This window comes from Lipophrys pholis (assembly GCF_963383615.2).
Source record: "Lipophrys pholis genome assembly, chromosome: 19".
Taxonomy (NCBI): Eukaryota; Metazoa; Chordata; class Actinopteri; order Blenniiformes; family Blenniidae; genus Lipophrys; species Lipophrys pholis.
Window position 1 is genome coordinate 20,860,937 of NC_137647.1, and position 13,769 is coordinate 20,874,705.

Consider the following 13,769-nt stretch of genomic DNA (forward strand, 5'->3'; position numbering starts at 1 on the left):
TACACACTGATACCGAGCGGTGGTTCGCTCACTCAAGCAGCTCCCCGAAGATGGTCTGAAACTCCAGAGCCTCTTTTTTTTAAACCTTTTTTTTTGTTTAATTTTTTTTAAATTATTTTTTTTTTTTGCGCTTTTTCCCTGAGAAGAGCCCGAGCAGAGGTAAGTTGGAATAGCCAGGCGGATTTTTAAAAGAATAAAAATCCAGAAATGCACTTCCAAAATGGAGGAGAAAATAATCCAATTAAACGATGGATTAAGGTGTTGTAATATCACAAATTCCAGTGGACGGTTGAACATTTGATGTAATTTAAACTTAAAAAAGGCTGATCGATTGGCATGCATCCACAGGGATATCTAATCGTCTTCAGACTTTGTTCTGGTATGTTCGCATTGATCCACGATATTCAGGTTCCTCTGGCACGCGCTTAAACTCAGTCTAGGAAAAATGCCATTTATATATTAATACGGCTTGTTAATATTTGTCATTTTATTGGACGTCGTGTCCAAATGGCGCATCTCTTCCTCGCTGATTGCCCTTCAACTTCATCCAAACCTATCTGGGTTATAAAAGATAAGATTAAATAAATAGCACATGTCAAAAGACAATCGGGTCCCCTGATTTCATCCCTCCCGGATCATTTACAGAGAGGGGGGGGGGGGGGGGGGGGGGGGGGGGGGGGGACTGACAGCATCAGCGCGCTGGGCTGCAAATAGATCACATCGGACACTAATTTGATTTCGAGATTCCTGCGTCTGGACCGTGAAACCGAAAGACAAAAGACTGAAAGTGGCGGCGCGAAATTGAAAAAGAAAAAAAAAAAGACTCAGGAGGTGGATTTTTTATTTGCCTGAGCGAAGGACGTCCTCCAGCTTTAATGGGAGATTTATTGATGATTTTGGCGATGATTTGCACGTTCAGTCTCGAGCTAATGAAAGGGTGGGACAACGCCATCGCCTGTCACAGGCTGTCTGCAGCGTGATTTATCTCTGTTTGCCCAGTTTTATCTTCACCGATCCATCTCGAAATAACATGGTTTAAAAGCACAGGAAGGGGGGGGGGTGGGGGGGTTGCAAGATTGGACGAGTTGTGTTTTTTTTAATATTTACGAGGGCTAAAAGGATACAAGTGATTTCCATCTGTAAAGTGTTATAGCCCCAGAAAAAAAAAAGAAAGTGCTTTGAAATCATGCACTCGTGCATACTGAATTATGTGTGAAATCTATTTCGTGTAAGCTGCATGCTCTGTTAATTAAGCGTTGATGTGTTTTTCTCTTCTAATTGCGCAAACCTCCTGAGCCTGAGATTTCAAAACTAGATTTTGCCCCTGGCACACCCCCCGAGATAATTAGCCAACCATCACAGCCCACCTCAACATGGGCAGCAAGTCTATCTGCTGCTGCACTATAATAACAGCAGCGAAGTGCAAACATGTTAAGGAGAAGCTATTGACTCCCCTCATCTTTTAATATTCCTCTTTTTTCTATTGGGACTGTATTTTCTAATGAAGTGGTAAGATATGGAATTTATTTGCACATTTTAAGTAAATTGCATCAGTTCTATATATTTATTATTATTATTATTATTATTATTATTATTATTATTATTATTATTATTATTATTATTATTGGTGAAGTTTTTATTGTTATATCTTTAGAACGAAAATAGTTTTACAATATATTCTTTCCCACTTTTTTTTAAATGGCTGTATTTATTTGACGTCTAAAAGGTTTAATTTAACAATCAGAGAGCCTGTAAGCTGGTGCCACAGTCTGTCAGTGAAATGGATGAGGGGTGCGCGGGGTGTGTGGATGAATACTGCTGGAATGCAGCCAGGAGCGTGTATATATGGGCGTCAGGAGATGCGAAAGTGGGGGCCCCCACGGGACCTGTAATGTGGCCCCTGCCGCCGGGACCCGCTGCGAGAGGACGCGACAGGGCACACGGGTGACAGCAGGGAATTAAATGGGTATCCGTCTGGCTCGAGCCCAGGGTGAAGCTTCGAGGGCTTGTTGACGTTTTTCACTTTTTTTTTTTTTTTCAGTTTTGCCATGTGAAATTTACGACAATCCACAAACAGCGATATAAAGTGGAATCTTATTAAAAATGTTGGCGACGTGCGTCAGGGTGCGCACTGCGTCTTGCGCTTGTGAGGCCTAATAGTTGTCCCACCTTTTCTCCCTCCAGAGCCACAATGTTGACGAGGCTTTTCAGCGACCCCTCGCTGCTTCCCGACGTACAGAAATACTCCGACTGGGCCGATGACAGCGACGACGAGGAGGACTCCAAACTCAAAGATGAGGACGAGGACACCCAGGACGATATGGATGCCTCTGACCTCCGAGGAAGCAGCCGGACGCACTCTGAGCATGCCGGGGAAGACGACGACGACGAAGTCGAGGAAGAAGACGACGGGGAGGACATTGACGGGGACAGGCCTAAAAAAAGGGGTCCAAAAAAGCGCAAAATGACCCAGGCTCGGGTCGAGCGCTCCAAGATGCGTCGAGTTAAGGCCAATGCCCGAGAGCGGACACGCATGCACGACCTGAACTCTGCGCTCGACAATCTGCGTAAAGTAGTGCCTTGCTACTCCAAAACGCAAAAATTGTCCAAAATCGAGACGCTGCGGCTGGCTAAGAACTATATCTGGGCACTGTCGGAGATCCTGCGCTCTGGGAAAAGGCCTGAAATCGTGTCTTACGTCCAGACCTTGTGCAAAGGACTCTCCCAGCCCACGACCAACCTGGTGGCGGGGTGTCTGCAGCTCAACTCGCGTAACTTTCTCACAGAGCAGCAGTGCCAGGAGGGGGGCAGGTACGCGTCCGGCTCCTTCTCCATGCATTCCTACCCCTACCAGTGCGCGCGTCTGTCCAGCCCGCACTGCCAGCCTGGCTCGAACTCGCACCCCCTGCGGACGCACGGCTATTCCTCAACTTATGATTCACTGTACGGCGGGAGCGCATCCCCGGAGTATAATAGCCCCGAGTACGAGGGGCCTCTCAGTCCGCCACTGTGCATCAACGGCAACTTTTCCCTCAAGCACCAAGGCTCCCCGCCTCCCGACACCGAGAAGGGGTACCACTACTCTATGCATTACTCCGGCCTGCCGGGCTCCAGATCCACCGGGGCGCACAACCTCGTGTTCGGCTCCTCGGGCTCCCGGAGCGGCATTCACTCGGAAAACGTCCTGCCTTACCACGACATGCACTTACACCACGAACGGGCCCCCGTGTACGACGAACTGAACGCGTTTTTTCACAATTAAGCACATATAGTGCGCCTCTCTCTTTGCAATCAACAATCTATCCACGGCACACTTTTTAATGATGTAGACACTCTGAAGAAATCTCTCACATGTTGACATTTGTCAGAGTTTTTTTTCCCCCCATTTAATTTGTTGAATCTCAAACTGTTTTGCTATAGTCAGGGATTTAATGGAGACGAACCCATTTTAACTTTTGATTCTTTTACGCGCAAGAGAAGTGAAGACATTTGATTCAAAAAACAAAAACTAAACCAGTGCTCATATTTTTATCATGTGATTTGTGTTTGTATTGGTGGTTGTTTGCATTCTGATGGCTGGAAGTCAAAGTTTTACTCACTTGTTTGATGATTCGTGTATCACTACATCACTGGCTGCAGCTGCTCCGTTATATTGGCGTTCTTTCGGAAATCCTCCGAAATTAATCAATAAAGTGTATCACATGCGTTTCTAACACCGAGCACAAAACGAAGTCTAACGAAACGCGGAGGAAAATGCCAAACTGAGTGACAAATGTGCTTGTTGGGTTGTTATTGTTGTTTATTTTTTATGTAGAAGAATCGTTTCTCCAGCAAATCAATCGTTTCACATCTATGCAAAACCCAACGAGACAATACAGAGCGAGGCAGCGGGCCCCGAGAGACACTGTAACACACACACACACACACACACACACACACACACACACACACACACACACACACACACACACACACACACACACACACACACACACACACACACACACACACACACAGAATAAGACATGGATGGCCATAATGTTCAACTTTGAAAAAAAAAAAAATGAAAAATGTTCCGTTACTTTTCACCTAAGTCAACATTTCTATTTACTTATTTATTTCTTATTTCTTATTTATTTATGTATTTATTTTTTATTTGTTTACATTTATTTATTCTTCACATTGAGCAAATTCTATTTATTATAACTGGTACGTTAGGTGTTTTTTTTCATTTGCAGTCTTACACCGAATCAGTTTATTATTATTATTATTATTATTATTATTATTATTATTATTATTATTATTATTATTATTATTATTGCACGTGTTTATTTGTATTTTTTTGTAATTAATGTTAATAGTCCGAGGAAATTAAGGGAACCCTGTGTGTTGTTTTCTTTTCCATGAAATTACACTCTTTCAACTTTGTATTCAACCAACTGTGTGGTAAAATAAAATGACCTTCAATGAGACTGCGCACCTTGGTTTTCTTGAAACACCTGCGGAACATGCAACACGAGGAGCTCTAATGTCCATAACTCATTGAGTCCTGCAGCAGGGCCTGCACGGTGCCACAACCTGCAGGAGCTCCTCGCAGCCTTGGGGCCTTTAGAAAATAGGGCATGATGGAGATTTTGGTCAAATACGACGGTGCCAAACGGCGCAGATTCAGAGAGCTGCGTTAAGAAATGCATGAGATGATTTGAACTGACCTGAACAGATGTGGCGGGGATAGTAGTGAGAGTCAAAAATGAAAGTGAAGAAAGTCACATGTTGCAGTCAAGGTCATCTGCGTGGAAAACAGTTTCAGCACCACGGAGAGAGAACGCACCTGCGGAAGGATACGGAGTTTATGCCATATTAAAGAAAAATAAAACTATCAATAATAGTGAGCTTTTAGTTCATATCAACAGGCGTTGGAAGCTGCTTATAGATATAGATTTTATTCCAAAACAGGACCCAAATCCATCTAATTAATTTATTCAAGTGTTAAAAACACCAGAAACACACAATTCCTTATGCAATTCATATTTTTTCGATTCCTATTATATGTTCTGAAGATACTTGTAATTCTGAGATTTGCATGTGAAAAAAAAAATGCTTCTAATATCCAATGGCATGGCAGTACTGACACACACACACACTCGCGCGCACACACACACACACACACACACAAAAACACAGAAAAGCAGACACCAAAATTGCAATTATTCGTTTCCTAAAAATGATGGTTGTAAGGACCTGGATTGTTAATTAGATAAAGAAAAGCTCTTCCTTAATTTTTCCCCAGCACTTCTCAAAACGAACATACCAGTAATATTCATCTAATACATTTTAAAGCGGATTGATATCACAATACACAGTTTGGTGTCAGGCGCGTTGAAACAAGCGTCACACACAAACGCACTATTAACGCAACGGAAAGCAAACTTTTTTTTTTTTCTCAAATGTTTGGACACAAATGGATCAAATAAATATAGTTAACGCTGGTGTGCACACAGACAGACTGAGCACAGATACACAGATACATGGTGCAAAGGGGCAGCCGGTGTCACCCGGGCTGGTTTGGAGCGCTGCCCCGGGACCCATATGTTCCCCAAAACACACACACACACACACACACACACACACACACACACACACACACACACACACACACACACACACACACACACACACACACACACACACACACACACAGATGACTGCCCCGGCAGACTCAACAGGCCCGATAAGCACAAGAACATAATTTTCAATCTTGGAAAACTAAACATTTTGGAATACACAACCCATAATTTACTTTTTCATTAAAACCCTGCTTGTCACCAATTTCTATTTATCATGGCAGTTTTTACATCTTTAGCAATTATAATTGGGGAAAATGCGATTAAAAAAGGCAAGAAAATTAGGAAAAAGAGACTTATGTGAATTCCCAATTAAAACAAACAGAAGCATCTTATTTTATAAATGTTAAGCATTTTCATAAAGTTGCAGGCTAATTTTGAAACCGACGATAATGCGGCCTGTAGCGTGGTATGCCACGGAAATGAAAGCATAATCCCGAATGTGTATTTATTTCCTGTTTATATTTGATCTTTTAAACCTCCTCAGAATGCATCCAAAGTCTGCCATTTCCAGATTGCATTGTGTGACCTTGGTGTGATATATTTTAGTGAGTGAAACATTTTTCAATCAACGCAAATTCTGATCCATCATCAGTTTATTCTCTCTCTCTCTGTCTTCCTTTCACTCTCATTCATCTCACTCACTCCTGCAGGTTTTAGTGTAAAAACGACTTTCTTACATCACATTCAACACGGTCCAGCTGGCAGACAGCGAAACTCCAGAGTGCCGCGTGAAGCCCCCGCTGGGAATCAAACCTAAAACCCTGTTCAGGTGCTGGTTCGGGTCCTGCGCCTCAAACCAGTGAGCTAAAAACTGAAAAGAAAAAGAAAAAGGCCCATGTCTTGTTGGACTTTTACTTTGTAGGCCCCTGAAGTGTCTTTTTGGCCTCATCAGCAAAGTAAGAAAAGAAAAAAAAGAAATCTGGAGGATTTGATCCAAGAGTGAAGCCAGCCAGCAGTGAGAGAGGGCATCTATCAAAATAATCCATGACCCCCCCACCACCCCCCCATTTCTTACCTAGAGAGAGAGAGAGAGAGAGAGAGAGAGAGAGAGAGAGAGAGAGAGAGAGAGAGAGAGAGAGAGAGGCTGGCAGGCTGGCGGAGGAGAGGAAGAAGAGAGGCCGTGCCAAGTCCCTTAATGTTCCCCAGCAGCGGCACGAGGAGCCCCGGAGAGGACGACCCGGCGCGCGCGCCAGTGCGCCGGTTCACCAGGCCAAAGTGGCGCTGCTGGGAGGAGTCCATGTTTCTTTCCTAATTCCTGCAGCATCTGTTCATTATCCGGGACGTTTAAAAACGAGAGCGCTCATCCCGAGTAACCCGCCGCCACACACAAGCATTTAAAACACTCACTCACACACACACACACACACACACACACACACACACACACACACACACACACACACACACACACACACACACACACACACACACACACACACACACACACACACACACACACACACAAAACTTTTGCATGGGTGGAAATCAAGGGAGTGGAGGGGGCTGGACACCTTTCTTTAAAAAAAAAAAAAAAAACAGACTAAACATAAAGTGACAAGTTATATAATTAGAGCGCAGCCAAAGCAAGAAAAAAATACTGGAACCACCTGTGCTAATAATACTCATCATTTATTCATAAATTGCAAAAATTAGTTGTTTTACTCTAACTTCTACCTTTCATTCCTTGAAATAAACCACTTGTTTGAGAGAGAGAGAGAGAGAGAGAGAGAGAGAGAGAGAGAGAACCAAGTCATCACCTTGTAAATGACTACAATTCCCAAATTATCAAATGTACAAAATATTTATACAAGAATCAGAGTTTTCTAGTTTCCTCAAGTTTACATTGGAGACAAAACACTCAATCCAACAGGAAGTAATTCACACCACACAAGTTCAAGTTATTCTTAATTCTTCGGTTTTACACATTTCCATTAAAACTACTCAAAACTACATAAAACATATAAATTGATGGTGGAAATGTGTAAGATCTGTTTTTTAAACAGGCATTAATCTAAGTTAGTTGCGTGTGCAGCCAGATTAATTTAATAAAAAGAATAAAATAAATAAATAAACAACTTCCAGTGACACTCTGTGCTCTACTCAGGAAGAAAAGTGAGTGAATGAATCTCGCTGTTTAAATTATCATGTTCATGCCCACTCGTTTTCTCACTCAACTTGGTAAAGGAAGAAAAAAAAAATCATGAGTGTTTGTCCGACATAACAGTCAATAGTGCGATTATCAAAATGTCACAAGTACTATGGTGTGAATTCCAATTAACGTCTAGCTAAGATAATAACCGAGTGGTGCTTATTTTATTATTATTTGCAGATATGAGATGATGAGCTGAACATATAACCTACATAGAGTCAAAAATTAACCTACAGCAGATCATCTGGACACAAGATTTTAAGTATTTACAGCGGGTGATGATAAAAGCATTGCAATACAGCTTGAAATATATATATATATTTAAAAAACGAGATCACACGTGTATTTTGTCTAATTTATGCACACAGAGAGAAATCTGCGGGAACCAAGGGCGTAAACACACACACACACACACACACACACACACACACACACACACACACACACACACACACACTGGCTGCATTGTTAACTTCTCTGGCACCTGCTCGTGCAGACAAACCAAAATGTTCCACATGTGTGCAGAGAGGAAGTAGACCAGCCTCTCTGCCAACACACACACACACACGCACACACACACACACACACACACACACACACACACACACACACACACACTGTCACTGGCAGACCATCCAGAGGAGATTCCACAACATCTGTTTGTTATCACACGATGGGGCACTGCAGAGGGCAGAAGATGAGGCAGGAGCTAAACTACTGGAGGTTCTGCCAAGGGAGGAGGAGGAGGAAGAGGGGGAGGAGGAAGGGTATAGGAGGGGGTAAAGAGGGCAGGGGAGAGGCGGCTGGGGGGTGAGAAGACAGAGGTGGAGATCCGGGTGAGTGCCAGGTAGGTTTCAGGCCTTTGGCAGGCGGCCAGGTACACTGATAAAAATATTCCACTAGATCTACTTTTTTTTTTTTACTTTACTTTTTGCAAAATGTATTTATTGATCAAGCAAGAGTCTTCCTCATTCAAACTATTTACTTGTTTTTCTTTACATGAAAAATAAACCAAGTAAAGTGAACTTAGTGTTTTTCCATCTGTATATTTGGTAGATAGTCGTCGTCTTTCTTCCGCTAATACAACAATATCTTTGTATATCTTAATTCTACCCATCTGGGGTGGGAACACTGAGGGCTTATGGGTATTGCAGTATTTGGTGTTTTGAAATACAGAACAAAATACAGTACAGATAACAAGATCGTCATGATATCATTTCTTTTGAACAGACGAATTAGTGATGAAAGACGTTCTACCTTACTGACACGTTCTGCAGTGATCCTCAGAGAATCTGTTATTACTAGTTTGTTGTTTAAAAAGAAACAATTTCATAAAGTTAAAACAACAAAACGAACACAACTCAACTGTGACAAGATCGTTTTTGCGTTGTGTGGATGAATTTAAAAAGATTGCTCACATTAATTATTTAAATTATTCATGTTCATGGGTTTAAAAAAAAGAAATCATCTGTTTTTGACGTCAATACTAGATATATTTGTGTAACTTGAATTTCTATCGTTGATTTCATAGATTCAGTTTTATTGTTTGTTTGTGTTTTGGTTTTTTTTGCCAGATGTGATGAGAAAGTGTTCTTGGCCTGACGGTCCTGGTATGGTCAGACTGGTCTGGGTCCGGTTGAGGAGGTTAAGTAGGAGTGCGTACGGGGACACAACTGGATCAGGAAGGGGGTGGGGGGTGGGGGTGGGGGGGGGGGGGGGGGGGGGGGGGGGGTCGTTGCTGGTCTGCACAGATGGCACATGCACGCCTTCCGCGTGCGTGTGTTTTATGATAGGGTTGGATGATGCCCTGGTCACATGGGCAGCAGTAATTGGCCTCCATATTGACCAGTTTGCAGCGCTGGGGGGCGGGCGGTCTCCCAGCTGGACCTGTCAGATGGCATCGCATCCACCTCACTGATCACCCCCCGGACAACCTCTCCCCTCTTCCTTTCATCTCTCCTCCTTCATCCCTTCATCACCTTTACTCTCCCACCTCCTGCCTCCTCTGGCCTCACAGGGTCGACACACACTGTCCGGCCTCCATCACTCCCTCGCCTCCATCGCCAACATCAGCTCCACATTTCCACACGGGCCGAACCTGAGGACACTCCCCCACCTCGCTTAAATTTTAAACCTTTTATTTCAGGAGCCACATTTTCCACAGAAAAACAAAAATATTCCAGTGAAACTTTGCAGCATTTTTTGTTCTAGTTCTGATTATTTTGTATCTAAAGTTTCTCCAAATCTGCGAAACGCTCGGGAAATCCTCTCTGCCGCTTTTGGAAAAACCCTAATGACTCTCAGGAGACGTGATTTCTGTAGCTTGGTGATAGAAAATCACTCCCACAGTATTATGACCGCTCCTCTTACTGAGGCAGTGCACCGCTAAAAATCCTAGTTTTCCTCTGTTTGACACTCCGGCAATAATCACTGTAGAGTCGTGTGATTACAAAATGACTGTAGTATGTAATGTAGTGTCTCAACATAACTGTGGTAACTGTTAAATTAAAGACATAAGGTAATGCCAATATTTATTGATCTAACTTCACCTTTTTGCAAGTTATAGAAATATGAATAAGATGTTTTCAAAAGCAACTTAAAGACTTTTTGGGAGTTCCTGGGTTCCTGTACTGGAATGTTTGAATTATCGAAGTGACCTTCAACCTTCTATGTTGGGGAGATTAACTCTCAAAGAAACACATAGACTGACTTTGCAATGTGTTTTGTTATTTTCTAGCCTGTAAAGACTGCAAAAAGTATTTTTTTTCCTTCTAGTTTTGCCTAATTTGGCTCAAGATGTGAACTGAAAACACTTCCATAAAAGAATCTGAGCAATCTTTCACATTGACCCTTTTAAAATGTTTAAAATTCCGTCACAATCTGGAACATTCACACATTCTTTTGGGCCGATGAAATGAGTGAGGGAAATAAATGATTACAAAAGTATAATTAAAGATCATTTCACGTCCTTCCCAAATAGCATCCAATGTTTAATTCAAGATGTTTGCTCGAAATTACACAATAACTTACTGAAAAATCCAACAAATGAAAAATAAAATTGAGCAACGATTCAGACCTGTGTGTGTGTGTGTGTGTGTGTGTGTGTGTGAGTGAGTGTCTCTGCACAGGCCGAGGAGCAGGGAAACTGTGTGTGTTGCTGTGAGGAGCCCGACTGCGAGGAGTTAGAGCGATAGAAAGGATTTCATCCCGGGCTTGGCAGGGGAGGGTCTCTGGGTAGGTGGAGAACAATCGCCTCTCCTTCGCTCCTGTCAGCCAGAAAACACAGAGAGCTGGCTCACGCTCAGTGGGAAAAAGAGCGGGAGTGACGAGGGGGATGGACACACACACACACACACACACACACACACACACACACACACACACACACACACACACACACACACACACACACACACACACACACACACACACACACACACACACTTGTGCCCATTCTTTTCCCTCACAGCCCCAAAATGAGTTCTGATGACGCCGCCGGGGATTGTGGGACGACAGGCCGGTTCTACGCAGAGGATGGGAGGAGCTCATGAAAACAGTCTGTAAAGTGACCATAGTGTTCGCCTGCTGTCAGACTAACAGAGAGGCCGGAGCGAGGAAAACAGAGAGACGGAGCGACACGATATATCTGCCGCGCATGAACCTCTGCCAGGGACTGGCTCACGCGGGAATACATGCGTTAGACTTCCTGTGCATGTGGACGAGTGTTTGTCCAACTCCTGTGCGCAAACACGGTGTAAAAACACAAGCACGCTCCTCAGTGTGTGTGTGTGTGTGTGTGTGTGTGTGTGTGTGTGTGTGTGTGTGTTTTACATTCCTGCGTGTGCATGCATGCATGCACGAGGTCCTTTATGCGTGAGCGACGAAGGGAAGGTTTGAGAGGAGGGTGAAGTGTGTTTGTGTGTGGAGGAGTAGCAGGAGGAGGAGGAGGGGTGGCGGTGGTGGTGGTGGGGGGGGTCGCACATTGAAATTCTGTGACATCTGTTCATTACAACTAGAGTGTGTTTATTTTTATACAGCCAGCCACAAGCAGAGAGCTCGACTGGCACCGCTGGTTAATGTACCAGCCTGCGAAGAAGGCAAAAGGCGAATGAAATATTAACCGACAGACAGGAGAGAGGGAGAGAGAGAGACGAGGAGAGAGAGACGAGGACAAAGGAGGAGAAAGAGGAGGAAAATGATAAGATAATATGTGACAAAAATGTCTCCACTCACGCACACAGAGTCTCCGTTCCCATCTAATTAGGCACGAGAGAAACAAAATCAACAGCTCCATGAAAAAGCACCTCCCCCCCCCCAAAAAAAAAGCAAACACCGAAGACATGCTGCAAGGAGAAAACAGGAAACATGTTACCTTACATACAGATGCTTCGGTCCTCATCCTGATTACCGAACGCACAAACCGAGTTTACATCAACGACACTGAAAAGCACACAACATTAGTCAGGAAGGAAGCAGAAGGAGAGTTCAAAGTACACTCTGGCACCAAGGTTACTCCTTGTTTGGAGTATTTAGGGAATTAAAAGGTGTGGAGTGGTTGGATTAAAGCAGCCAGATGCTGCATTGTACATGTTTTGTGTCCACAGCTGTGAAACCTTCAAGCAATTTACACATTTTCTTTTGTTGTTGTTTTATTAACCACTTTTACCTGAACTTTGAATTGTCTTCAAGCCTGTCGTCTGAGCGTGAGCGGCGTCCTTGTCCTTTTCTTTTGTCGCACCTTGGGATGATTCATCCTTCCGGTGAGTCGTGCAGAGGTGATAAGGTCGCCGGGTTCGGCCCCAACACTTTGACTTGGTGACGGAGACCGTCGCATCAACAAGGCCTCTCCACACCACACCACACCACACCACACCACACCTCCCCCACCATCCCCCAGCTGCCTGCCACACCCTCCGCTGCCCGGCCCCACTCTGCCGCTCCCCGGGGGACGGCCTGCTCTGGAATGCCGCTCATGGGGAAGAATCTCGCTGCGGGCGCTCAATATGTCACCCGTGTCTGTGAGAGAGCTAAAGGGAAAGACTGAGGTGTGACAGGTATGTGCTTCTACGTGTGTGAAAAGGTTGCCGGATTAAGGAAAAGGTTCAGATTAACAGGCCGCGGCGCCTCGGTCTGCGCGCGGGAGGAATTAGGATGGCATTAACGTCGCCTCTGCACCAGCACATTAGACATTCATTACCGTGCGGCTGCACAATCGCTACCAGGCTGCCCCTCGTTCCCCTCCGTGTTATTGCATTCATGACAATGTTAACATGTCAGGATGCTTTGTTATTCATAGGCCATTAGCAGAAGTGTACGCTAACAATCATTAATCATCAGCCGATTGTCAATCCCTCCTTTTTTCTTTTTTTTTTCTTTTTCTTTTTTTCAGAACCACTTCCTGTAATTAAAGATAAAGCATAAACTGTTGGTGGAGCCGAAGATGGAGCAGGAAAACATATTCCCTCTTTAAAATGAAGAGTCTGAGTTTATTTATAGAAATTGTAGTTTATGTTGTATTTACCACACGTAAGAACTACAGTTCTGATCTGGTTTTACCTTAACCCTTTGTTATAGAGCTGTCTTAGCTATTCTATCTGTTTTTACTGTTAATCATTGTCACTGCAGCCGCTCCCGCTCTTCTTACTGTTTTACACCTTCAGTCGATTTAGCTCTTCAACATTAGGAACGTTACTTGAAACGACTTTATTTGGATTTACCAAACTAAAGTCAAATCGCTTAAACTGCAAGACAGTGATGTGATGAAATAAAGTGAAAAAAGTCTTTTACTTTTATGATAGTGGAAGCTTCAAGGAGACATTACGGGGCTAAAGGCCTTTGCGATCTGCCCACGTTAATTCCACAAATTATTCAAAATAGTTTAGAAAATACAACGTGTCAGTAACTACTACAAGTTTCTTGTTTTTACTTAAGATTGTCCTTCTCGTGTAAAAATCAAACCCCACCGAGTACTGTGGGCAGATATCTGCATGATA

At 43.6% G+C, this 13,769-nt stretch overlaps 1 protein-coding gene across 1 annotated transcript; it reads left to right on the forward strand.

The window, feature by feature from the left end:
• Positions 1–4,051, forward strand: LOC308124897 (neurogenic differentiation factor 2-like). The gene is made up of 2 exons (XM_080488267.1): positions 1–159; positions 2,185–4,051. The coding sequence occupies exon 2, from the start codon at positions 2,192–2,194 to the stop codon at positions 3,260–3,262; it is 1,071 nt and encodes a 356-aa protein (XP_080344393.1). The 5' UTR covers positions 1–159; positions 2,185–2,191; the 3' UTR covers positions 3,263–4,051.
• The last annotated feature ends 9,718 nt before the right edge of the window (positions 4,052–13,769 follow it).